General features: G+C 40.3%; 1 protein-coding gene across 7 annotated transcripts in view; it reads left to right on the top strand.

Annotated features, from left to right (window-relative positions):
• OSBPL1A (oxysterol binding protein like 1A) overlaps positions 1-21,964 on the top strand; it is a 338,964-nt gene extending 317,000 nt beyond the window's left edge. For all 7 annotated transcript variants that reach the window (XM_036756461.1, XM_036756436.1, XM_036756451.1 and 4 more), the window contains 4 exons: positions 7,900-8,016; positions 9,315-9,438; positions 11,488-11,578; positions 20,691-21,964. In XM_036756461.1, the coding sequence (XP_036612356.1) occupies positions 7,900-8,016; positions 9,315-9,438; positions 11,488-11,578; positions 20,691-20,793 (435 nt within the window). In that variant the 3' untranslated portion in view covers positions 20,794-21,964. The remainder of the gene's footprint in view (positions 1-7,899; positions 8,017-9,314; positions 9,439-11,487; positions 11,579-20,690) is intronic.
• The last annotated feature ends 4,176 nt before the right edge of the window (positions 21,965-26,140 follow it).

Below are 26,140 nucleotides of genomic sequence, written 5' to 3'. Positions count from 1 at the left end.
GACCCTGGAATGGAGAGGTTGATTCATTCAACAAGCATGTAAGTGCCAACCAGCATTTGTACCAGGCATAGTACTAGACACTCGGCCACCAAATACAAAAACCAAACAGTCCCTGCCTCAAGGAGCTTAAATTCTGTACAAAGAAAGGCAAATAAAAAATATGTAGTTCAAAAGTAACTTCTAGGGGCAGCTAGGTGGCGCAGTGAGTAGAGCACCAGCCCTGGAGTCTGGAGGACCTGAGTTCAAATGTGGCCTCAGACGCTTGACACATGTACTAGCTGTGTGACCTTGGGCAAGTCACTTAAACCCCAATTGCCCTGCCAAAAAAAAAAAAAACCAAATCCGGCCTCAGACATTTGACACACTTACTAGATGTGTGACCTTGGGCAAGTTACCAATTGCCCTGCCTTCCCCTCTCCAAAAAAAAAAGTAACTTCTAAAGGAAACGGCATTGGCAACTGAGGAGGGAGGTGAGACAGGCTTCCTCTGGTAAGTGGCACTTAGGCTGAGCTGTGAGGGAAGGAGCAAGCACATAGCGGGAATGAGGGAGTGGGCCAGCCAGCCCGTGTAATGACGTGGGGACTAGAGGGAGGATGAGATGTATGAGAAATGAGGAACACGGTGAAGGAAGGAAAATAATATGTGATAAACTTGCAAGGGTATGCAGGACCGTTTTCACAAAGAGCTCTTAATTGCCAAACAAGAGTTTATATTTTATTTTGGAGGTAAGAGGAAACTGCTGGAGTTTCTGGAGCAGGACAGTGACAGGGAAGAGACATAAAACAGAGAGAAGCCTGAACTAGACTGTGTGAGTAGAGGAATGTCATCGAGGTAGAAATGACAGGATTTGGCAAAGTACTGGGTAGACAGAGTGACTCTGAGGGCTATGAACGTGAATGATGGGAACAATGGGGATGCCCTTAACGAAAGTAGGTAGGTTAAGATAGGAAGATAAAGAATTCTATTTAGGAAATGTCAAGTTTGAAGTGCCTATGGCACATTTAGTTGGAGGTGACCAATAGGCCATTGGTGATGTGGGACTAGAGTTTAGGAAGGAGATTAAAACTGGATGTAACTGTTAGTTACCTGAATAGATGAGAGCCGATTCCATGGAATTGATGAGATCTCTAAGAGGATGAATGTAGAAAATGTAGAAAAGAGAAGAGGACCCAGAACAGGGCCCTCAACTATGCCCGTGGAGAGGGATCAAGGAATCCAGAAAAGGTGAATGAGAAGTAGGAGAAGAACCAAGAAAGCATTCACAGAAATCCAGGTAGAAGAGTGTCTAGGAGAGAGCAGTCAAGAGAGTGAAATGTATAAATGAAGTCAAGAAGGAAAGGACTTGGGGCAGCTAGGTGGTGCAGTGAGTAGGGCACCGGTCCTGGAGTCAGGAGGACCTGAGTTCAAATCTGACCTCAGACACTTGACACATATACTAGCTGTGTGACCTGGGGCAAGTCACTTAACCCCAATTGCCCTGCCAAAAAAAAAAAAAAACAAAGAAGGATAAGGACAGAGAAAATACATGGGGTTTTCCCATTAAGAGCTCATTCATTGGTAACCTTCGAGAGAGAAGATTCAGTCAATGAATGAGGTCATAAGTCAGATTGCAATGGGTGAGGAAATGGAATCAGTGAGTCTAGAACTAGAGCTTTTTTTAGGAATTAGTTTGCGAACAGGCTTGGGGGGATAGTAGAATCTTTCTGTGAGATTCAGTTAAAGAGAAAGAGGGTAAGGGATGCTCTGGGGGGAATTGGAGAGAGAAAGGTGGAGAAGAGGTTCGGGACAGATGGCTTCCTTATCACCACTGAAGCATGAGGGCAGGTGGTGTGGGAGGCTTGAGGAGAAAAGAGATTTGAAGTAGATGCTGTGGGGAATGGGATAAAATATCAATGAGGGAAGAGAAAAAAGAGTGGTTGTTGCAACAATTGGAAGCCCACTGGAGATGATAAAATTAAGTGTGGTATGGATCCAGTCAGTGCTATCATGTAACTTCCATTCAGCAGCAGAGGAGGAAGATAGTGGAAGTGATCCATAGTGAGGTTTTGGAAAATAGTGAGCAGGCATAAGACAGGTAAATAAACTGATGGTGACGAGACTGTGCATTTCATTTTGATTGCCTATGGCTAGCATGCTACATCCTTTAAATGTTAGAGAGATTTCGTTTTCTTAAGAGAAGTTTTGCATTTTATTTTAAAATTTGAACTCCTTAAAATATAAGGCTTTTAAATCCATCTATTGAGGGTACCCATTTTATTGTCTTTTTTTCTATAAATGAGTATGATAACAGAAGGGAATAAACACCAGTGTCATATTGTTGTTCTCTTTTTTAGACCTTCCTCTTGATGAAATAATTAATATTCTGGGCAAAATTACCCTAATCTCATGGAATGGTATTCTCTCCTTTATGACATCAGCAGTGATAATCAGAAAGTTAGCAAATTTCTTCCCTTTCTTTGGAGCAAAAGAGGAGGGATTTGAGGCTAAATGGTATCCAAGAGGTAGTTTGTTCGGGTCTGATGAGCTGGTGTCAAAAAGAAGATTGAGATGTTATGCAAAACAGCAAAGTATATTCTGAATTCTCTGTTCTTTAGTGCAGTGGTGTCAAACTCAGAGATGAAGAGCCCCTCACCTGTACATAAGGATTCCCGTGAGCTGCATATTGACTTAGAAAACCACATATTAACATTATCTATGTTCTGTTGCATTTTTATTTATTTTGTTCATTTTTTTAAATTACATTTTAATCTGGCTCAGGCCACCCTGGGGAGTATTGCTCATGTGTTTGATGTGGTTTAGTGGTTGCAGTAGAGTGTTGGACGTGGAGTCCAAAAGAGCTTCATTCAAATCCTGTCTCATATACTGCCTGGCTGTATGACCTTGAGAAAGTTGCCTAACCTCTTTCAGCCCCACTTTTCTCATCTATAAAATGGTATTAATATTGACAGCACCAGCCATACAGGGTGATAGATAATGTACGTAAAGTGCTTTGAAAGCCTTACAGTAATATATAAATGTTAGACATTATTATCACTATCACTACCAAAGAACATGGTCTTAAACTAGAACCAATGTGAAAGAGAGACAGAGCAAGATGGGGACAGAGAAGGACTGAGAGAGACAAGTAAATGCCACCTTAGTCTAGATTCTGTTTTCTCTTACTCTTCCTATTCCATTGGGCCAGATCTTTTTTCTCTGAGCTAAAGCTGGAGATCTCCTTGAATGCCAGAATTTTTCTTCATGTCCTGTAGTGCACTAATACCTCTTGGAGCTGTGAAAACCGCCCAGAAAATAGCCGGAGGTAAAGAGGAGCTCCTCCTATAGGGTGATGCTGATGGTGCTGGTGTGCTCCAAAGCAGAGATTCCTGGAGTGGATCCTAATAATAGCAGGCCAGACCAGCATAAATCCTGCTGCTTCTCTTCAGAGAATCAAATAACTAGGGAAATTTAGCCTGTAGAAGAGAAGCTACACTAATTACCTTCTGATTTTTGAAGGGCTTTTGTTCAACAGTGCTAGGCAGAGACCTGATATGACCCTTCTGAATGTGTTGCTAAATTATAGCTAGCTAGCATTTATAGAACACTTCAGGGTTTGCAGAATGCTTACACATATCTCATGTGGCCTTCACAGCTTCTCACTGTGACTTACTGAGATACCCAGAGTTGTGACGTGCCCATGGTCACAGAACTGTCTGAGGAAGGATTTGAACTCAGGTCTTTCTGACTCGCAAGTCTAGCACTGTATCTTCTATAACACCAGGCTTCTTTAAATAGCATTAAAAAGCACTTAGATCTCCCTGAATGAGCTGAATTCAAAGTCAGCTAGGAGACACTAACATCAGGTGCCACAAGGCCCAGGGCAGGACACCTCACCAAACATTATCTTTTCACTGTGCATCTGCTGTCTGGCCAAGGAGGTGGAAAGAAATAATGCAGCCAGATGGACCAGCGGGTATAGGACAGGATGGGTAAACCTATCAGTAAAGTCTTACTACTCTGACCCTTGCCCTCTTGAAGGCTATACTAGCTGAGTACAGGTTGTGACAGTAGACTCCCTATCTCTCTGCCCTCTAAAGATCTTCCAGATTTATTTATTTTGTTCACAGTAGCTCAGGAAGACCCTCTACTAAGACCTGTGTAGACAGGGTTTCAGTTCAGAGGTTCTCAAACTTATTTGGCCTACCTCCCACTTTTCAAAAAGAAAAATTACTCAGCGCCCTGCTGGGGTTTCATTAGGTTAACCCTTATTTTTATTTGATGCCCCCCATTTGTACCCAAGGTTACTACTGCCCGCATGGATGACTCCAGCCCCACCCAGGGGGCAGTATCACCTACTTTGGGAACCTGTGGTCTGCATCAGTGGAGAGAGTATCCGCAATCATAGATCTTTTGACCTTCAAGTTGAAGGAGTCACTTGAAAGAGGAATGGGATATCTCATGCTTGGTCTTGGAGAAAAGAACTAGGAGCAATGGTTGAAAATTATTATAGGAGGACTGACCGGCTTAATGTAAGGGGGGAAATCAAATGTCAGAATTACACGGAAATGGGTGGGCAACCAGGAAAGATAGTGAGTTCATCCATTAGGACGTCTCCTAGTAGATACTGGATGGCCGCTCTGTCAGAATATTACAGTTGGAAATTATGTTTTAGTAGCTCCTTCTAACTGAACAATTCTGTAATGTCCTTGTTTATGTCTTAGATACGATTCAGGTCCCAGGACTGTTTCTCTGTTTGTGGAACTCAAACTTATTCTTGACCTCTTACTAGATTTTGAATATAAGCAGCCTGTTTTTCATTTCTAAAAAGTGTGAATATAAAATAATCTAACTGGTTCCACAGGGTATACACACAGTAGCCCCATTTGGAATAACTGTTTAAAATGAATCATGCTGTTCCTGTCCCCGGACCCTGTACCTTTCCAAGTCTATCCAGACATAAAGACTTAACTCCAGTCCTACCACTTCCATGATGTTTTATTAATTATTATGTCACATAGCGTATTCACTGACCTCTGCCTTAAATAAAGTAGGGCCCCCTTGGTGTGAAGTGCCTCATCTCTCCCTTAGGATGAGAAACCAAAATTCACATTTCTGTCATCCTCACCACAGCTAGACAATGTACAGCTGCCTGTAGTTGACAAAACATTCTAGTTTCCAGGGTTTCTGATCACCCTTAAGGTCCGGATAACTGTCATAAGTGAATGAGCTGCTGGGAAACAATAGATACTTTGGTCATTTGTACCATAAGTAAATCCTTCTGTTCAGAGGAACTGTTTTCTCTTGGGTTCACACATAAATGTAATTTTTTCTGCCCATTGCAATAAACAAACATGTCCAAATAAGAAAGGGGCACCACCTTAAATATATATCACTGTCACTTTCCAATAACCAGGTCACCATCCAAATACAAATAGAGAGCCCTTCCTCATTGCAAAGAAAACAAAGCAAGGCATTGGACCCTATCTAACAGGGCTATAAGAGTCTTCCTAAAATGCTCTAGGCTGTTCTTACCTTTCTGTGTCTTTAGGATTATTATTTTCTGACATGTAATCACTTACTGCCTCATGACCATCATCATCATCATTAGGGATTTAGGACTAGAAGGGACATTAGAGATCATCTGCTATGTTTCCCTCAGTTTACAAATGCAGCACCAGCTTCGGTAGTTTCTCCCGCAGAGAAGTAGGTGCTCTGGCTCTTTAAGAGAGAATAGAATCTTGTGAGACTGAGTGTTCAACTGATTAGTGACAATGTTCCCCATGCCTGCAATGCCCTCCGTCCCTCCTCATCTCTGCCTCCTGGCTTCCTTCAAGTTCCCACTAAAATACCACCTTCTAGAGGAAGCCTTTCTCGACCACTCTCAATTCCAGTGCCTTCCCTCTATTGATAATTTCCTATCCTGTATATAGTTTGTTTGTACATAGCTGTTTGCATGTGAGCTCTTTGAAGGCAAGGACTGTCTTTTTGTTTTTATTGTATTTCCAATACTTAGTACAGTTCCTAGCACATGTAGGAGCTTAATAAATGTTTACCAACCAACTCCCTGTGTTAAATAATGAAAGAAAACTCTGCAAGAACTTTTTATCTTGCTAAGAAATATGAAGAGATTTTTTTTTTTTGAGAATTGATAGACTATGTTTTCAGAATTGAGGAGGTCAGTAGTTGTAGTGATGATTAAGGGTGATTCTGGCTGTGATATTTTTCACAGCTGTTATATTGAATAATCATTTTTCTTTTATTGTTAATTATTGTCAATAAGTAATATAGTCAGTTACCTTACTGTTTATTTAAGCCTAGCGGCGGGTGGGGGGGGATTATATATTAAGACAAATAAAAGCTTACTGGAAGAGAGGTTTCTCCTATTTCTTAAATTAAAGAACACTTAATAAACTGGGGTGGGGGCTCAGAGCTAAATGATTAATGAAAGAGATGTTAGCATTTTATAAATTAATAAGGAAATATCGAAGCATACCTTTTAATCACCTTAAAACCTGGGATGAGGCTGAATAAGGAAAATGGGCCAGTAGCAGGTAGAGAGAGGGATAATTACCCCCACCAAGGTATACATGAGGGTGATTGATACGAACCCCTATTACATATAGGGGTCTAGTGAGAATTTTAAAATATTCTTTCCCGTTGGTATTTTCTGTCATTACAAATTCATTGTAATTTATAAAATGTTTGCAAAGAGCCTGATGGTACTGCTAATGCTTTTACTAAACTTTGCCCATTTTACTCTTTTGATATGTACTAACTGCATATAACTATTATTACTGTTTTTATTATTTGATTAATGATTAGGTTATCATTATTAGTTTATTAATTTTTCTATTATTACTATTTGACGAGTAAACTGAAGCCCAGAGTAGTCAAATGAATTGCCCAGGGCACACAGGTAGTAAATGGCAGATGAGATTTGAACTCAGATCCACTCTATCAAATCTACTTCATGTCTACCTACCTCCTTCCCTTACTTCAGAGTCCAGTCCAGATTCACCTCTCCCGTGAGCCTTCTTTGATTCTCCCCAGTCTTAGCCATAAATGATTTCTTACTTCATGAATTTCTAATACCATTCTACTGTAGTGGGAAAAGCAGTAGATTAAGAGTCAAAGGATTTAAGTTTAAAATCCAGGTCTTCCTCTTAGTACCTGTGTAATCTTGAGCAATTCACCTAACCTCACTGTGGACCCCAGATTCTCAATCTGAACTAAGGTCGCCTCGTGTTCTACGCCATACTGGGACCTTTCGTGTGCTTTTGTGATATTATAAGTATTATATTTTATCCTATTATAAAATCTTAAAAAATAAAAATTGTTTTTGGGGGGTTTTTTGTATGAACACTTAAGTACATTGTCTTGTATGTAGAAGCTGCTTAATAAATACTTGTTAAATTTGATCATACAAAACAGAATGTGTTTGACACCACAGGAGAGGTACAAATAAAGTGCTATGGAAGGGAAGTGGTGGAGGCAGTTTAGAAGGAGTGACTGATGGTTCATCCTGTATTCTTGGACAGAGATCCCACCTTATATTCCCCAAATACTCCTACTTATACTCCTACTCATTTTAACTAGTCCAGAGCTAAGCAGTTTCTAGTAGGTACTTAGTGTATACTTGGTTTAACAAGCATTTAGTATTCATTTTATCTCATATTTATTAATCCCCTTCTATCTGCCAGGTGCTGGAGGTGAACAAGTTAATGAAAACATAGTCCCTGCCCTCTAGGAGCTTCCAGTCTAGAGATTTAGAAGAGATGAGACATTTACAAGGACACCTGATAGATCAAATTAATTTTGTAGAAGTGCTTTGAAATAGTTAAAAATGCCATACAAATCTATAGTAAAATTTCAAAAGGTAATGTTGCATATAAGTTTTGTTCATGTGTTTGCTTCTTACAGATGGGCACTTCTGAGGAACCAGATGAAATGCCATTGCCAGATTCTGAAAGTGTGCACGTCATCCCAGGAAGTGTTTTACTCTGGAGGATAGCTCCACGGCCTCCCAACTCCGCACAGGTCAGGACATGATTTCTGCATACTCTCCAAACCCCACATTTCGAAGACAAAACCATTGAGGTACAGAGAACTTAGGTGACTCTTCCAGTGTCATGCAGCTAGTAAGTATATGAGGCAGGATCTGAACCCAGGTCTCTTTGACTGCCAAGTCTAGGACTATATCCACTCTACCACACTGCCTCTGCAATTACTTGGTGTGTAAGCCTTCCTAGGAGGATTTGTATTGTGTAGACTAGATGGTGAATGAACCTCCCAAAGCAGAATTTCATGCACTGGCTGCTTTGGGTGGAAAAGGTACTTTGGGGTTGGTGGCAAAAGTCAGGAGTGTTTTCCCAGTGCCTACTGACTGCGTCTGCCAACTCTGGTAATGCTATCGTCAGGTTTAAGCAACCCAACCCACAGGACCAAGCCACTAGCATGAAGATAAGTAGTGATTTCTACTAAAGAAGAAAAAATGTAAATGTTTTACCTGATCACTGCCTGCATACTTGGGGGGCAACATAGTGGTAAAGTGCTGGACTTGAATTCAGATTTCCAGTGCTTCCTGCCGATGGCACCCTGAACCAGGGACCTCAGCATCTCTGAACTTCTTTTTCCTCATACATAAAATGAAGATTACAATAACCCTTACCTTACAGGATAGTTAGGAGGCTCATGTGCTATAATGAGGCATGGTGCAGTAGATAGACCGTCAGGCCTAGAGTCAGGAAGACCTGAGCTCACATCTGGCCTCAGACACTTACTGTCTGTATGACCCTGGACAAGTCACCTAACCTCTGTCTGCCTCAGTTTCCTCATCACAAGATAAGGATAATACCATCACTTACCTCCCAGGATTGTTGTGAGGACAAAATGAGGTGGTATTTGTGAAGTGCTTAGCACAGTGCCTGGCACATATTTTTAATAAAAGCTTGCTTAATAAATGTTTGCTTCTCCTCTCTCCCTAGAGGACTTTGCAGACCTTTAAAGCAATACATAAATTTCAAACCATTTTCTGGAAGAGAATCTGGCTCAGAAATTTGGTGTATTATCCACAAGCATTTATTAAATGTTTACCATGTCCTAGGCACTGTACATAGTACTGGGGATAGGAAGACTGACCTCAGATCTTTTTGAGACTGATACCCTTAAGTGAATTAGATTTAATTAAAGAACTTACCAGTGAATCCTCTGATTTAATATTCTTAACAAGAAAGTGTTTATATTGTCTAAGGAAACATCACTTGTTAGGGACTTGTCATTTTGTTTTAAGGACATTTGTTGCTAGGTGTGACTTTGTTCATTTTTCCTCCTTTCAGATGTATAATTTTACTAGCTTTGCTATGGTTTTGAATGAAGTGGATAAAGAAATGGAGAGTGTGATTCCTAAGACTGACTGCAGGTTACGACCTGACATAAGAGCAATGGAAAATGGAGAAATAGGTAACTTCTGAGAATATTAATTTATTTGGGGAGATGTAATATCACTGACTATTTGCATCAGGAAGAACCTACTATTTTCTGTTTCTCCTAGGTATTTCCTCAGCATTATACTTGATGTGATTGTGATATTTTAAAATATTCTCCAACTTTAAAGTAGCCTTTTTTAATTTATAGAATTATTTATTACTAGTGTGACTTGGCTAATAATTAAGTATATTCCATATAACTAGAATTAGAATACAAGTCAGAAAAAATTAGGAAACTGCATCCTTGCCATCCCCAGGTTGAATTTTTATTACTTCAGGATATTTTTAATCCTCTACTAAAATCCTTCTCCAGTGCCTCATGGTTTGGTGGAGCTGATCCCCAGTTGTTGAAGGCTATGCTAGTAGTGTATGGAAAGGACTCCATTAGCCTCGTTTGGAGTGGAGATAGAAACTCATCACCGTAACCATGACCGACACTCCTAAAGAACGGATGGGCTTGATAATAGGAGCTTTCACACAATGCAGTGATAGGATCCAGGAAGTAATGTATTTGGGGACTGTTTGTATTTCCCTTGGTAGCCCTGTTTAAGGCCCAAGGTAGGGTCTTTCCTTAAGCTAAATCTTGGACTTGCAGTCAGAAGACCAAAGGTCACATGGTCCAGCCCTTGCCTGAGCCATGAATCTCATCTACAACACCTCAGCAACAAGCAGTCATCCAGCCTTTGCTTGATGGCCTCCTGTGCCAAAGGAACTCCCTGTCTTTTGAAGCCCTCCATTGCTTTCATTGACAGCTTTAAAGTTTTTAATTTAATATCTTATTGACGTACTTTGTTTTTACATCAAATTTACTTCTGAATATATTCCACTTCTCCTGACTAGTAAGCCATTACTTATACCAAAAGTTTTAAAAGGCGGGGGGGAACCCAATTCAACAAAACCAAACAATATATCAACCATGTTTGAAGCGGGTGTGCATTATATTCCACACCCATATGTATGGCTGTAATTGTTAGGAGTTGTGTTTTCCTTATACTGAACTAAAATTTGCCTCCCTATTGATTCCATTCATTGGCCGATTCTGGCCTCTAGGGCCAAGCAACAGAAATCTAGTTTTAATTTTACATTGTGGCCCTTCAAATCCCTCTGTTCTGGCCCTTCTTTTCTCCATAGAGAACTATCCCCAGATTCTTTAACTAGAATTCCTGTGGAATACCCCTTCCTCTGAATGCACTCCTCACCTTGCCACTGCTTCTCCAAAAATGTAGCATATTAAACCAGACACAGTACTCCATAATTGTCAATAATTAGTTATAATCATCAAACCTTTTTGTTTTATTTTAGAAATTTCCAAATTTCCTCCAACCATGTTATCTTCATATTATTAGGCCAAGCAGTACTTTTAAGAAAACCTCAGATTTAATTCAGCTTTTATTTAGTACCTACTATATGCAAAGCACTAAGCAATCAAAGATGATCCTTCACTTAAAGAGATTACATTCTAACATAGGGAGAGGACGAGTCAACAGATAACTGTAGTATGAACAGAAGTAGGATAAGTGTGCTGGAGGGGTCCAGGCCAGCAGTTCTCAAACTTTTGGTCTCAGGATCTCTTTATACTCTTAATAATTGTTGAGGACCCTCCAAAAAGCTTTTGTTTCAGTGAGTTATATCTGTTAATAATTACCATATTAGAAATTAAAACATCTTAATTATTATAATGAAAGTCGTTTAGATCTCAAAGACCCCTTGTGAAAGGGTCTTGACAACCCCCAGGGGTCCCTGCACTTTAAGAATTACTGGTGTAAGCAAATGACTGTGAGAAACTGGAGGAGGCAGAGATTCTCTTGTGGGGAGGGAAGAGCAGAGACAGTGGCATCCAAGAGCTGACACTCTGCCAGCTAATAGAGACCTTAATGGAGTCTCTCTTCTCTTCATACAAAGTCAATATTTTTATGTGTGTCCCAGATTTTCTTCATGACTCTCCAGTGAACTATTTGAAATATTTTTTTTTTTGCCTCTAAGCCATGGTGAGTTGCTTATGTTTTTAAATGCTCTGTTTTAGATCAAGCTAGTGAAGAAAAGAAGAGACTAGAGGAAAAACAAAGAGCAGCTCGCAAAAATAGGTCCAAGTCAGAAGAGGATTGGAAAACAAGGTGTGTGGATATATGGGGGAGTGCACATTTGTCTGATGTTTTTAGCAGGTGAGAGACAGCAGGGCCTAAGTGATAGAAAGCCAGCCTCAGAACAAAGAAGATCGGGGCTTCTAGTCCCATCTCAGACACATCCTGGGTGTCTGACCACAGGCAGATCACTGCACCTCTCAGTCCTCTAGGCAGCTCTAAGACTATAAGTTGCACAAGAGGCCAGCCTACACTGGTAGAAGGCATTTCCTCACCTGGGAGTCCCCTCTACCAGTGAAGTCATATGTCCCGGCCCCCTATTTTTAGCAGTAGAGCAGATCCAGATTAGCATAAAAGTCTGACTGATCACTCCCAGACCTTTGCAATCTGTATAGGCACTTTGTTCCTGTCTCACCCTAGTTCCATTTGTGCTCAGCTTCAGAAATAATTAGTTGACTAGTGTTCCCCAAACCTGTCCCATTCACGTTGACACACAGGTTGTGGACCATACTTTCTCAACATAGAGCCATGTGTAGGGAAAAGGGAATGGAATGTCTCCTGAGCTTTTAAAATACTCCTTTTCTAGTTTCTTTGGTTTCTAGTGGTTTGAAAATGCTGAGGAAAGTCCACATTTGGAACTTCAGAAAAAGAAAGATGATTTCCAATGGCTTGCCCTAGCTCACAGAAGTGGTCATTATCTGGGAAGTGGGTAGTTGGCTATTATCTGGAATACTGACAATCATCACAAGTAAATGCCTGATTAAACAATTGTTTTGCATATTGAGAGTTATTGTATGATAGAGGATAAAAGCACTGGCCTGTTAGCAGCTTGTAGACCTGGGAATTCAAGTCTCAACCTCAGACACTTAACAAGTCACTTAATGTCCATTCCATAAGCTGGAGACAATTAACTATTCCCTATCTACCTCATAGGGGGTCATAAAAATACTTTGCAGGCCTTGAAATTCTCCCTAAATGTGAGCTAAATCTAACAAATTCTACTTTTCTTCAATAGGAGAGGAAATTAATTCCACAGCTACAAACCTTGTCATAGCTAATTAATAAGCAGTCTTCATATAATTTCCCATATTCCTATATTGCATCTTGATAGATGAGCAAACCATAATGTAACACCTTGAATTCCACTTGGAAGCAGAAAGAGCAAATGTAGGGTAAATGTTTTGAATGTATTTGTTTGAAAGAGTAGCAGTCGTATCATTGGCCCTGCTGCATCGGACTTAAGGATGAGGATAGAAGCTCTTTCACTTTGATAACACCCTATGCAAAAAGAACATATTTTCCCCAAATTGGAGGCTCTATGTAAAAGGATTCTAATTGCTAGTCTAATTAGCCTCAATTTGGAAAATAAAATACATTAAATGTATGTTGTTAGATACTTTTTTGATCATCTGAGCTTTATTTCTAGAAACAGACTTTTTTACACTCCATGGGACCTAAGAGATATCCAGTCTCTGCCTTTCTCCATAAGGCAGCTGAGTGCACAAAAGCAGTGGCCCGCCCAGCCACAGAAGTGCTTGGGAGTGGGGATGTGGCTCAGTCCCAGGTCTCCAGACTCCGAGCTCATGCTCTCCTTGCATCACCACTACACGGGAATCTTTTACTTGGCCCGCTTTTTTGGTCCCCTAATCACAAGATCCTTGATCTAAAGTCAGAAGAGAAGTCCGAGGCCATCCAGCCCAACTCCCTGATTCTACGTATGAGGAAGCAGCAGCCAGGGAGGTTGAGTGATGACATCAGTGTCACAGGATAGTAGGAGAGGCAGGATTCTAACCCGTGCTCTCAGACTCCAAAGCCAGTGCTCTTTCCATTATATTACGCTTCCTCCTCATGTGTGCCTCTCTTTCCCTGTGGGAAATCTTACTTTTGAGTCAAGAAAAAAAAATTTGGTAGTACTTCTTTTTTTAATGTTATTTCTAACGTATCTTAAAGAAAATCCACCATTAATAGTAGTGTTTGTGACATTAATCCTGATTTTCCAGTCTGAGCTCAAACTGTGTGTGTAAGGGGTTCATCCAGACCTGAGCTGAGAGCTTGTTGATGGCTTTCTAGGAAAAAGACAGTAGAGGAAGAAAACTTCTTATTGGTACCTAGAACAGCAGACACTTTTCCTCCCAGCTCCCTGTTTAGACCTTTAGGACCCATTAGATATATGCTGTTTGTTATATCAAAAGATAATCCCACTGGCCCTCCAGCTTAGCTATAGGATGCACACTCTGAGTTATCTTATCTACCCTCAAGAGTGGTTTGTACACTCACTGGATCAGTCCCTCTTGGGACCAGCAACAGCACACAGATTGAAAACAGCTCTCTAGGCTCAGCACTTTAGTCTGTGAATGGAGTATTTAAAAAGCTACCACACTTCTTTCTATACCACCCCCACTGCCAGGGGGCCATACTCACTGTCTCTTCTTCATTAGCACCATGTTCTAGCCGGTGAGCCCAAGTTCTGTTATTAGAAATTGTTAGCAGAGCTCTTTCTCTAATGTCATGATTGGAAATCCAATTCTAGTGAAGTGGGTCCCAGAGTAGCATGAAGCATGATGGAAAGTATATTTGCCTAGAACAGCAGAGTGGATTATTTCAAGCAGTTGCATTTAAGCATAGTACCTTCAGATAGAAGATAACCCGGGGTGACAGTTCTTTGGTCTCTGTTTATCTTGTGACGTCTCTTCGTAAATCGTGTACATTATTCTTCATGTCCTGTTTCATGTTTGAGAGGTACTCTGCCATGAATCGTTTGGCCATGAAATATATACCACTAGCAGGTACATTTGGAGTCAAAGCATTGGTCTCCGCACCAGGCCTAGCTAAGCATCAGACCTGTGGAATCAATTATTTATCTCGAGGGCTTGGCTCAGTCAGTCCTGTGCCCATTTGAAATGAGGGAGGTAATCCTGGCACTCATTACTGTCAATCATTACTACCAGTGAATGCTTATTTGTCTCACCTGAGAACACTGGGTCTGCTTACCTATAGAACGGAGGTGGGTCTTTATGGGAATGCCTGTTTGGGGGCTAGCCACTTTTTCTACTACAGATAGGAATAATGGGGGCAGAGTTTATCTGAGGGAATTGAGCCAAGCTTTGGGAATACAGTTGGTGGAGTGGTGAGAGGCTTGGGATGTGGCATAGGAAGAAAAGGGTTCCAGTCAATCTTGGGCACCAGTGACAGAACAGTCCTGGGCATTATACTCCTGAGACAATTAGGAGGATCGTTGCTCTTATTTAACAGAATTGCTACTCTTTTACATAAAATAAAAGGTATTATTGAGAGGCAGGGTGAAGTAAGGGAGAGGTTCTTAGCCTTGGAGTCTGGAGACCTGGATTCAAGCATCACCTCTGGCACATGCTCACTCTGTGACCTCTGGGCAAGTCACTTATGCTTAATGCCCCTGGCAGCTCTTTTAGAAAAGACCTTTAGTTGCAGAACAGCTGCTGCCCTGTTTTGGGAGAGGTTTCCTCACCAGGAGTTTCTACACCATTGAAGTAACAGGTTTGCCCAATATTGATGTCAATAGGCATGATTGATCTAGGACTTAGAATTCTACTGTGGGCTCAGCAAGTTTTTTAAATGAAAGGGTAGTAAAGGAAATCATCTTTTTCTCTTCTTTCTGCTCCTCATTTCCCTCTCTCTCCCACACTCCTTGGGCTTTAGAAAGATCACTTTTGGGAATCTCTAGGTTTTGGACTGATAGCTGTGGTGAAAGCATGAATTAATAGCAGTTACATAAACCTTTGTCACATGGTCCAGCACATCGAATAGCTATGGAAAAACAGTCTTGTAGTTCAGAGATTAAGCAAACCTTAGACCAGGGGTGGGGAACCTGCAGCCTCAGGGCCACATATGGCCCTTTGACTGAATCCAAACTTTGGGGAACAAACCCCCTTAATACAAGGATTTGTTCTGTAAACCTTGGACTCAGTCAAAAGGCCATACCCAAGGACCTGGAGGGCCACATGAGGCCTCGAAGCTGCAGGTTTCCTGCCCCTGCCTTAGAAAAGCCCCACCGCATTGTACCAAAAAACCTTAACCAAGGTGGACTTGCAGGAAATTTTGATCCTTAGGGATCTCCCCATTTGTACTTGTGGAAGAAAAGGTCTAGATAAAATCTATCCCTCAGTGCATTTTACTGGATGTGGCTATTGAATATGTCTCATTGCACGGATGACTTACTTTCCCCTACCCCTCTCCATTTTAAAACAGAAGAAACTCCATGTCACAGGCTCCCAGGTTGGATGGTTATGATTGCTTGCGATGACCTTGATTTTGATTTGCCTGCTCTTTGAAGTGCTTTGCTTTGCTCGGCCTGAGTAGTAGAGTGTGTTTACTCCCTCTCCTTTTGAGATCTGGAGTATAACTGTGCCGCTTGTTTTAGACCAAAATGTTGGGACTCTTGGCAAATGCAGCTGTGCTGAGACTTTCTTCAGTATCTTCTGTGATTTGGGAGAAGTTCTGCTTTTGGTGTGAAGCATTTAGAAGCCGGTTATCCTCAGCTTCCCCCACTGCACCATGTTCTCTATGCCTAAGAGAATGTGTACAAAGCAAGTTCCCATTTTGTGCAGAGTAGATTAAAGAGTACCCTAAGTAAATATTGAAAATTTATCTAAAATCGTCTCTATTTCAGGAACCATCTTCTTTGACTTCTAGCTCAAAATGGATTCTCTTTTGAAAGAAAGTATCTCTTGAATGAACAATTCAATTCAACATATATTTTAAAACTCCTCCTATATTATACGAAGTCACTGTGATGGGCCTGGGGGCACAAAGGCTGAAACAAAATCCTGCCCTGAGTGCGGAAGGTGGGGCGCAGATTCAGTTTGGACCAACAAATGCTTGATAATTTGGGTGAGAAAGAGCATCAGTTACAGAGAGACTCCAGAAAGGCATCTTCTTAGGCATGGCTGCAGGAAGGCAGATTGGGCACGGATGGGGGATGAGGATGGAGGCACCTATGGCAAAGTCAGAGGGAGTGCATCTAGAAAGCTGAGTCTCCTGGTAGACAGGCACATAGAAAATGAGAAAGGGAAGGTAGGCTAGAGACTGGTCACAGAAGGCTTTGAATGCCAGGCCAAATTCATATTTTTTTCGCAGGGGCAATGGGGACTATTGAAGCTTTTTGCGCAGGGGAGTGACCTGGCCGGAGCCATGTCGCTGTGTCTGAGCTGGAAGGGGCATCAGAGGTTATCTAGTCCAACCCAGAGGTGAACAGCAAACCGTCCCTCAGCTTCTCTGACAAATGTTCAACCAGCCTTGCTGGAAGGACCCCATTGAAAGCTGTCCATCCCAGTTGGTACAGGTCACATTGTTAGCCAGTGGGATCCCATGGAGAAGCAGAGCCCCCTGGGGGCAGGCGGACAGAGCGGCAGCATCGGAGTAGTGGCCAAGGAAGCACAAGGGACATTTGGGGATAAGCAGGAAAAGTTTGCTTCGGGTAGAAGAGAAGATTTTATGTCTGAGAAGACAAATATTTCAGGTTCCTTTATCAACATTTAAACACCATTGTACCTTATTTTGAATAAATATTTGCCAAGTGTTTAGGTAGGGTGGTTTGTGGTGTTGGAAGTTTTTGATTGGGGTTTTTTGTTTTTGCATAAGAGTGCATTAAACAAGGGATTTAACTATTATAATTTATAATAGAATCATAAATGGAATGGAATCATAAATGTGGGGTAGGATACATATTACTTTGGGAATGTCTTATAAATAATTTCCAAAACCTGTCACATAAAAATTACATTGAGCCCTCAATATTTGAATTTGCTGCATCTATATTCCCCTGTGCTGTCTTCCCTCAAACCCAGCTTGGCCACCTTTCCATGACCACTTTCTACTCTTATCCACATTAATAAACTAACAAAATCTATGCAGTTCTGTCCAACAGATATAGATTCTTAGAAAAACTAAACAGAAAGGTAACAGAAAGAATAGTATTTTTAAAATTTCTTCTTATGCCTATTGCCTGATTCTCATTCGGTTTAATTGATTCTGTAAATTAATTTAATAAAATAAAAAACTTAATAAACATAATTTAATAAGCATTTGTTAAATTATCACCTACTGTACTTCTATCTTAATTATACTTAGTATAGTATAATGTCAAAGATAATAATAATACTCCTGTAACATAGGTACATAAAACACAGATTAACATATAATGCCTTCTTCACTCTGCTTCCTCCATCCTAAAGAACGTTGGCAGGGAGGGCAGAGAAATGTGCCCCAGGTCCAGGTGCCCTGCCCATGGGGCTTGGGAAGATGGGCAGGCCCACCAGACTGGACTGCTTTAGGGAGGAGGAGGAGAGCTCAATTTAGAGTCAGAGGTCCTGAGATGACATTCTGGCCCAGTGTAACCTTGGGAAAGTGACTTCACCTCTCTAGGCCTCAGTTTCTTCATCTGCAAAGTGAAGGCTTTGGACTCAATGGCCTCTGCGTTCCTTGTAGCTTTAAATCCTAAGATGAACACAGACTGAGCAAGGCGAGCTTGGGGTGATGATGCTGGAGCTCCAGTTGTATTTCCCTGAGCTGTGAGACAGGATTGGGACATCTGGGTTAGCTGTGGCCTGTGAACTAGGTAGATTTGTGTTCCTCCTGGGTACTCTTCCCTTGGTGGAATATCTTTCTGCTGTTCTGGGCTGCCTCTTCAGTTCTTTCCAAGGCTTGAATAAGCATGTTAAGATTGCCCATTTGAACAGTAATATTAGTAGTGAGAAAGCCAGAAGGTGAACTATGTCCACAAGAAATTATAAATTAATGTCTGTGTCATGTGACTTCTTTTTAAAAGGGGTGTGCTTAATGCTAAAACACCTATCAGTAGAGCTTAATAAATCCACAGCATCCCAGGACACCTGTTTAAATTATAGGTTATGAAGCCACGGCTCGTAATCACATTAAGCTCTGTGGGTTTTTTTAATAGTCAATTTCAGGCAAATAATCTTGCTAAAAATGGAATGACACTTTCATTCCTTCCTGCCAATCAATAAAAGTACGCACATTTACAGTAGTGACTCTTGAATAGTTCCCGTACAGCCACATCTCCTTGTTCCCCCCAGAATCATCGTGCAGAGCTTTTTCCCGGTTGGAATTGACCTTGTAGGTGAGCCCTTCTTCATGAAACTTAGGCTCAGCTAAAGGATTGGGCCATGATCAGATGTTAAGAGCTCATATTTGGTTGTCAATTTATGGTTAACAAAGCACTTTGCATACATTATTTCATTTGCTTCTTGTAATATTTTGAGGGAGGCATTGAATCATCCCAACATTACAGCTGAGGGAAGTAAGGCTCACGGAGCTCAAAGAACTTGATGTAAGGGGGACTGGGCAGCCTGGGATTCTAAACATTCCCTTCTGTTCCCGAATCTAGTCCTCACCTAGCGACTCTGCGCTGAAAAGGCTTGGTGGAGAACACAGGATTCAACTATTGGCCAGTTTGTTTGTTTTTACTCTGGGTAGATTTTAATTGTTCTTGTCTTCCTTGGCCTCAGTTACCAGAAGGAATTTAAAGTTAAACTTTATTTTTTATAGGAAAAAAAAACTGTTTGATTTAGTCTCTTAGACTCTGAAATCATGCTGCTCATGTTAAGAGCTGTGCCTGTTTGATGATTGCCTAAAAGTCCCTGAAATTTAAGGTGCAGATTTTATTCTGTGAGCCCCAAGCAAAATGCTAACTTCCGAGTATATATACACGCTTCTTCAGGGTCAGAGGGCATCACAACTATGTGACTCATACACTCATGTGACTTAGGCTTTCTTGTGACCTAAGCAGGTCATCAGTGATTCTTGGTTCAATGACTCAATCAAAGGCACTCTATTGCCTCAGTGCTAGAAGAACTCGAACTCCAAAAGAAAAAAGAGCAAAACAAGTCCCACTTTGCTTGCTGCCTTAACAAGCTATCACTGTTAACCTCTGATTACAAATAGTTAACCAAATGCCACAGGTCCTTAGTTATTGTGTTTATGTTATAGAACCTGTTTGGGGACTTTGTTTCAAATATTAGGCAATTTTTTGTTCTTGAATACTTGGCTTCTTTTTAAAAACGGTTTCGAAGAAATTTTGAGAACTGCTCTTATAATTCTTATTAACCTGTAGACCAAGTTTTTAGTGGCACATCTCAATGCGAATTCCAAGAGAAGGTGGTTCAGTTCTTCCTAGGACCCCAAAAGTGTAGGTCTTCCAAATGGAAAAGAGAACATCTCCTACATAGGAGCGATTATCATGGTTAAGATGACCTAAAAATGAAATGAGAATTGAAGAACAAGAGTGCAATTTTAGATCTGAAAGGTGCGTTTAAAGTCATCTGTTGTAAGCCCTTCATTTTACTAGGGAAGTATCCAGAGCCATTTAGGTACGTTGCCTTTTTATGGGGTTATGTTTGCCTGCAATTTTCGTTTTGATGAATTCTGGTTAGGAAACTCTTTTGTGATGATGTTTAGCATGCAGGCGGTTTAAGAATGGGGAAAGAAAGTGGAGAATACTAATGAAGCAAAATCATTCATTCTGGCAGCTCTGCAGGGCCGACTCTACTACTTGTACCATAGGCTGAACTCTGAAGCATTGGGTAGTATCTGTAATCCTGCCCCCATTTCAGCTGGGTTATTATCCCCGTTATAAAAAGAGGAAATCAGAACTCGTATTTTCAAATGCTTATTCATACATTTCCATTGTTCTATTCTCAGAACAAAGGAAAGTTTTAAGCTAATGAAACAGTTTGAAGCAGCAGGGGATTCCTATATACCAACGAAGGTTTATTGTACTTAGGGGATGTATTGCTTGTGGTGGTTCTGTGTTTTGGCAAGAAGTTAATCTGCATGCTTATAAGTGGTTTCATTTATTCGAATCTGCTTTGAAGAAAACACTCAACAGACCCCTTAATCTGCCGTCTTTGTCCAGATAGTCTTCACAACAACAAAAATGGTTTCTGTTTTCATATCTTTTAACTAACACTTTGCAGTCATTTTCTAAACATGGTCTGTTTAAATGGATTTTCAAGACACTGCTTTTGCTAACATCTCTTAAAATTAAACTTCAGTCTGAATCTGTAGCAAAGCAGTTTTGAATTCTAAAGTTTAGTGTTGCATTTCGAATAGTCTTTCCCTCACAAACTTTGTCCTCCTTTTATTCCAACAGGTGGTTCCATCAAGGGCCCAATCCCTACAATGGAGCACAAGACTGGCTTTACTCAGGCAGCTACTGGGACAGAAACTACTTTAATTTGCCTGACATTTATTAAAAACACAGTCAGGACCCATTGGTTAATCCACAAATCAGTCTTAAGTCTGTGTTTGTAAAGGATTTTTTTTTCTGTTTTTATTCATCTTAAAAAAAAAAAAAGGAAAGCCTGCCCATGAAAATTTGCGTTTCATACAACTAGTAATGTGGTGGCATTGGTTCTGAAAGACTTGGGGAAAATAATAGTTTTGCTACCTGAAAATACTCACTTGGGATACTGTTTTATATAAGGGGTGGGGGGGGGGAACCTGTTAGGGAATCTGATTTTTTATGGCTGTTTCTGCCATATGTGTTAAAGGAAATTACTACCCAAACAGAAACTCTATGTTGGATTCTCAAAGCAAGTCATATAGTTAGTTTTTATGCAGATATGGTAGGTGTAACATAGGAGTCTTGAGAACACACAAATGTTCCTGTGGTCAAACTTAAAAAAGGATATGACACTCTGTAGAGATTTACTTCATTAATAAAAAGAGCTTTTCTTTATATTAATTCCCTCCTTTTCACCCATTACCCCAACCCCAGTCCAGAATATTCAGAATAAGTATTATTGATTTAAAATTTCTCAAGGATTAAAATGGTAATTAATAGGCAAGGTATTTTATGTTTTACTCACTTCAGTGCAGTGTATTGAATTTGCTTTCACCTCTTGTAACCAGTCTGATTTTAAAGCATCAAAAAACATTTAAATTATACAAATTTGAATCAAAAATGTATGCTCCTAAGAAATTAATTTTTTGTTAATTCATAAAAATTCACTAGAAATTCTAGGGTGTTGACCATTAAAAAATGACAAGCCTTTTTAAATGTCAAGTTCCATTGGTACATACCACTGGAGAAATTAAATTGCACATGTGTATGTATTGTAAGTATCAAACTATATAAAAAAAAGGAGGTCTTGTACATTTCAAGTCTACAAGGCATCTGTGTACTTAAGATATGTATGGAGACCTATTGTACAGTAGCTTTGCCCCTTTAATTGGGGTGCATTAAATCTTGTGGTATTTACACACACACACACACGTATATATACGCACACACACTAAACTGAGACATAGCCTAGGAGTGCTTAAGTAGCTCCTGCAAAATGTTTTAATTGCTTTCTTAAAGTTAACAGGTGTTATGATGAAAAATTTAACTGCTGCTAAATAAATACTTTAGAACATTCCAAAGATGTGTGGTTTCTTTTAAAATTTAAAATGTACCCTCCTAACGGTGCCTCTTGTTGTCATGTTTTCCTTTGTTACTGCCCCGAGGTCACCCGGTCTATACATATAGTACCCAGCACTATTGTCCATATTATAGGCATGCAACATAATCTTAATGAGTCCAATTACACCGCAGTCTACTGCTAGGAAATGTACACACATGTGGATTAAATATTAAATAGGCAGGTTATAGTTGAGAATTTCAATGTTGGTCAGAATATTTCATCTTCCAGTTAGGGAGCCACTTTATAAAATGCATGTGACTAACAGATTTGCTGGAGTGGGAATGGTTATCCTTTCTCCCCACGCATACGTACACTGAATTTCAGGCCATATCTTGTCACATAAGTTTGAGCTCCACATTTGATTATTCTGCAACTAACTTTAAATAAATAATGCATTAAGTACTCAAGTGCTTGCATACCTTCTAAACTATAGAACATCTAAATTAGGAAAAAATAAAATAGGAAAAAAACACAATGCTTGCATGAAGTTTATTGATATATTATTCATGGTGGCAGATACCACCTTGAACGTTGTCTCAAACAGCGTCCTTTTCGGCATCTGTTAAAGGGAATAAACATATTTAGTGTTTAAATTTAGGCATGATACTGAATATGTTGAAATGGGTGGTGGGCTAAAAATCCACAGTTCTCATCTAGATCTGCTCAAAGAATTCTTGATTATTTTTTATTCAAATTATGTTGGAGACATGCTTGGTAGTAGTGATGTTTAACCTCAACCTGCTTCTGTGCTAAAACTGGTTTGTTATCAACTGATAAAAAGTGATGAGAGTAGATAATTTCAACCCTCCCTATTTGTGAATTCAAAGGATCTGAATCTGAGGTTACTTTGGGAAATAGTTATCTGTATGGTTTACACCACTTTGGAATAATCTGAACTGTTATTCCACCCTTATTTTCCTTATATGACAGTAGTAAAAAAGATGCAGGGCTTTTCCCAATTAATCCCACAGGTTCACTTTGAAATTTTGGATACATATTCCAGATAACTCTTTGGATTAAATGTATCTACATATATGTGAGTATAACACCATATACTGTGTATGTATGCACACACACATGTATATGGATATATAGATATATATATATATATGGATATATAGATTGATACATCTATATACCTGTTATACACACACATATGCCACAATGTAAGAGAAGTGAGGAATTGGCATAAATGCCTCCTAACTTGGCAAGATCTAGCTTTTTCAAGTGCTACAGGGGACAGGTTCCTTTAAGAACTACAGGATAGGAATCTGCAGTTTCATATGTCAGGCCTTTACTATAGTTTCATCCCAGCAGGGTTAATTCAACGATAGCAGCTTTTTTGAAGATTATGGGAGGTAACTACCAGAATCTTCAAATATGTTGAGCATCAGTAACAGACCTGTTAAAAGAATGCTGGTAAAGCTTTTCAGGATATAATTAGATCATTCCATAGTGCTGAATGTGAAGGTTGGGCTTCATTTTGTATCCCTAAATGACTAAAGCCTCAAAACATAAAATAGATGTTATTCAGGGTGACTTTTTTTCCTCAAAGGGTGGGTTATCGGCTTCTTAATAAGGTCTTAATATACTTTAAGAGACGTCCCACACTCCCTGATTTATGGAAATTTGAAGTTTGGACACTGAACTATTCTTTCAAATACATCTATTATGAATTATTCTGTGAAGTTAAAAATAAGTAACCTATTAGTCTCCCTATTCCTTCTTCCCAAGGCTACAACAGAGTAAAAACAGTGTCATCTCATGCTTACAGTAAACTCAGTAACTTCATCTCTCTCAGAATCATCCTGATTTTCTAAACATGTCCATTTTCACTGCAATTGCTTTCTTGCCATTGACTTCTCAAAAACAATTTAACATAACCAATACCTTGGTTATGCAGCCAATAATATAAGCCGGCTCCTTAGTGGAAGGCATAGAAAATGAAAAGTTTCTAACTAGAATTCCTACTGGAGCAGAAGGAAAACAACTCCACAAATTGATGCAATAAGGTCACAACTTTTGAGCAGGAAAGACCAAACCCCTCAACTTTACAGATGAGTAAAGTGATGCTCAGAGAGATTTACTCAATTACTTACCCTGCTGTCATTTTAACTCAGGCTATCTGCTCCTAAACCCTGTGCTCTAACTACTTCAAGGACTCCTGATGTCAGCGATGTAGGAATTCCTTCCATTGATACAAAGGATAACGTCCTCTTTATCTTGGTATGCAACTTTCTGATTTACTGTGGTTGAAATAATTCATCACCCGGTAACCTTAATCTAGTGATGAGCCTCTCCAAACTTAGCTAGATAACAGATAATACGTTCCATCACTAGTCCATGTTTAAAGCCTTTCCAGCTTGGTAGAATGTGTCAGAACTTTTACTTCACTGAAACAGCTTCATACAAGACACTGGAATAGGGCTTCTGTGAACTTTATAGGCATTGGAATAGGACTTCAGTATTAAGCCAAAAATTTAGGTTAAACCACAGGAACAGTCCTAGGAACAGGCAGACTCCTTTCCCAGAACCAGCCCAGCTAAAGACCAAGAAGCTCCTCACTGGTACGATGGCCACGACTGACATCTTTGGCCACAGCAATCCATCAAACAAGATAACTATAAAATGGCCCTCAGTCCTATATGGCCATCTCCTACTGCTGTGGTTATGGTAGCAAACTAAGAAATAGGAGCAGTGTTAAAAATTAGAGGGTTTGGACCATTATAAAGATTTATTAACTACTTATAACAATACTACTGGTAGGAATGGGTCATTGCTGGGGTGGAGCCAAGATGGCGGCTGGAAAGCAGGGACTGGCGGGAGCTACCCCCCAGGTCCCTCCAAATACCTATAAAAAATGGCTCTGAACAAATTCTAGAACTGCAGAACCCACAAAATAGCAGAGGGAAGCAGGGCTCCAGCCCAGGACAGCCTGGATGGTCGTAGGGTAAGGTCTATTACACGGAGCCGGGAATGGAGCAGAGCATGGGCCATGCGGACCAACCAAACCTGGAGCAGGGCGGAACAGGCCCTAGCACCCTGAATCAGTGAGCTGTGGCAGTTACCAGACTTCTCAACCCACAAACACCAAAAACAACAGAGAAGGTTAATGGGAAAAGCTGCCGGGACAGAGTGAAAGGAGTTCAGGGTTCAGCCACCATGGGGCAGCAGAGGTGATGCAGCTACAGAACTACAGCTGCAGTTGCTTCTGTCCCCGGGCCCACCTGGTGGGAGGAATTAAGTGGCAGATCAGACCAGGAGTGCAGAGCCTGCTTAAGATCTGAGTCAGGTCTAGGTTGGCGGTTCTTGGGGGAGGAGGAGCGCTGGTGTGGAAGAGCTTGCTGTGTAGAAATACCTTTAAAAACAACCGTGCAGCCTCTCAAGCTTGGAACAAAGTACTCTCTACTCTACAAGCAGTCATTCCCTGACGAAAAACTCAAGGGTCAAGTAAGTTGGCTAGGAACATGGCCAGGCAGTGAAAACAGACTCAGATTCAGACTCAGACTTTGGAATCTTTCTTTGGTGACAAAGAAGACCAAAACATACAATCAGAAGAACTCAACAAAGTCAAAGAGCCTACATCAAAAGCCTCCAAAAAAACATGAACTGGCCTCAGACCATGGGAGAGCTCAAAAAGGATTTGGAAAAGCAAGTTAGAGAAGTAGAGGAAAAACTGGGAAAAGAAATGAGAGGGATGCGAGAAAACCATGAAAAACAAGTCAATGACTGGCTAAAGGAGACCCAAAAAAAAAATACTGAAGAAAACTCCTTAAAAAATAGACTAACTCAAATGGCAAAAGAGCCCCAAAAAGCCAATGAGGACAACAGTGCCTTGAAAGGCAGAATTAACCAAATGGAAAAGGAGGTCCAAAAGACCACTGAAGAAAATACTACCTTAAAAATTAGATTGGAGCAAGTGGAAGCTAGTGACTTTATGAGAAATCAAGATATTATAAAACAGAACCAAAGGAATGAAAAAATGGAAAACAATGTGAAATATCTCATTGGAAAAACCACTGACCTGGAAAATAGATCCAGGAGAGATAATTTAAAAATTATTGACTACCTGAAAGCCATGATCAAAAAAAGAGCCTAGATATCATCTTTCAAGAAATTATCAAGGAGAACTGCC

The sequence above is a fragment of the Trichosurus vulpecula genome, chromosome 1 (genome assembly GCF_011100635.1).
Source record: "Trichosurus vulpecula isolate mTriVul1 chromosome 1, mTriVul1.pri, whole genome shotgun sequence".
Classification (NCBI taxonomy): Eukaryota; Metazoa; Chordata; class Mammalia; order Diprotodontia; family Phalangeridae; genus Trichosurus; species Trichosurus vulpecula.
Note: the sequence above shows the minus strand (reverse complement) of the source record. Positions and strands in the feature narration are given on the sequence as shown.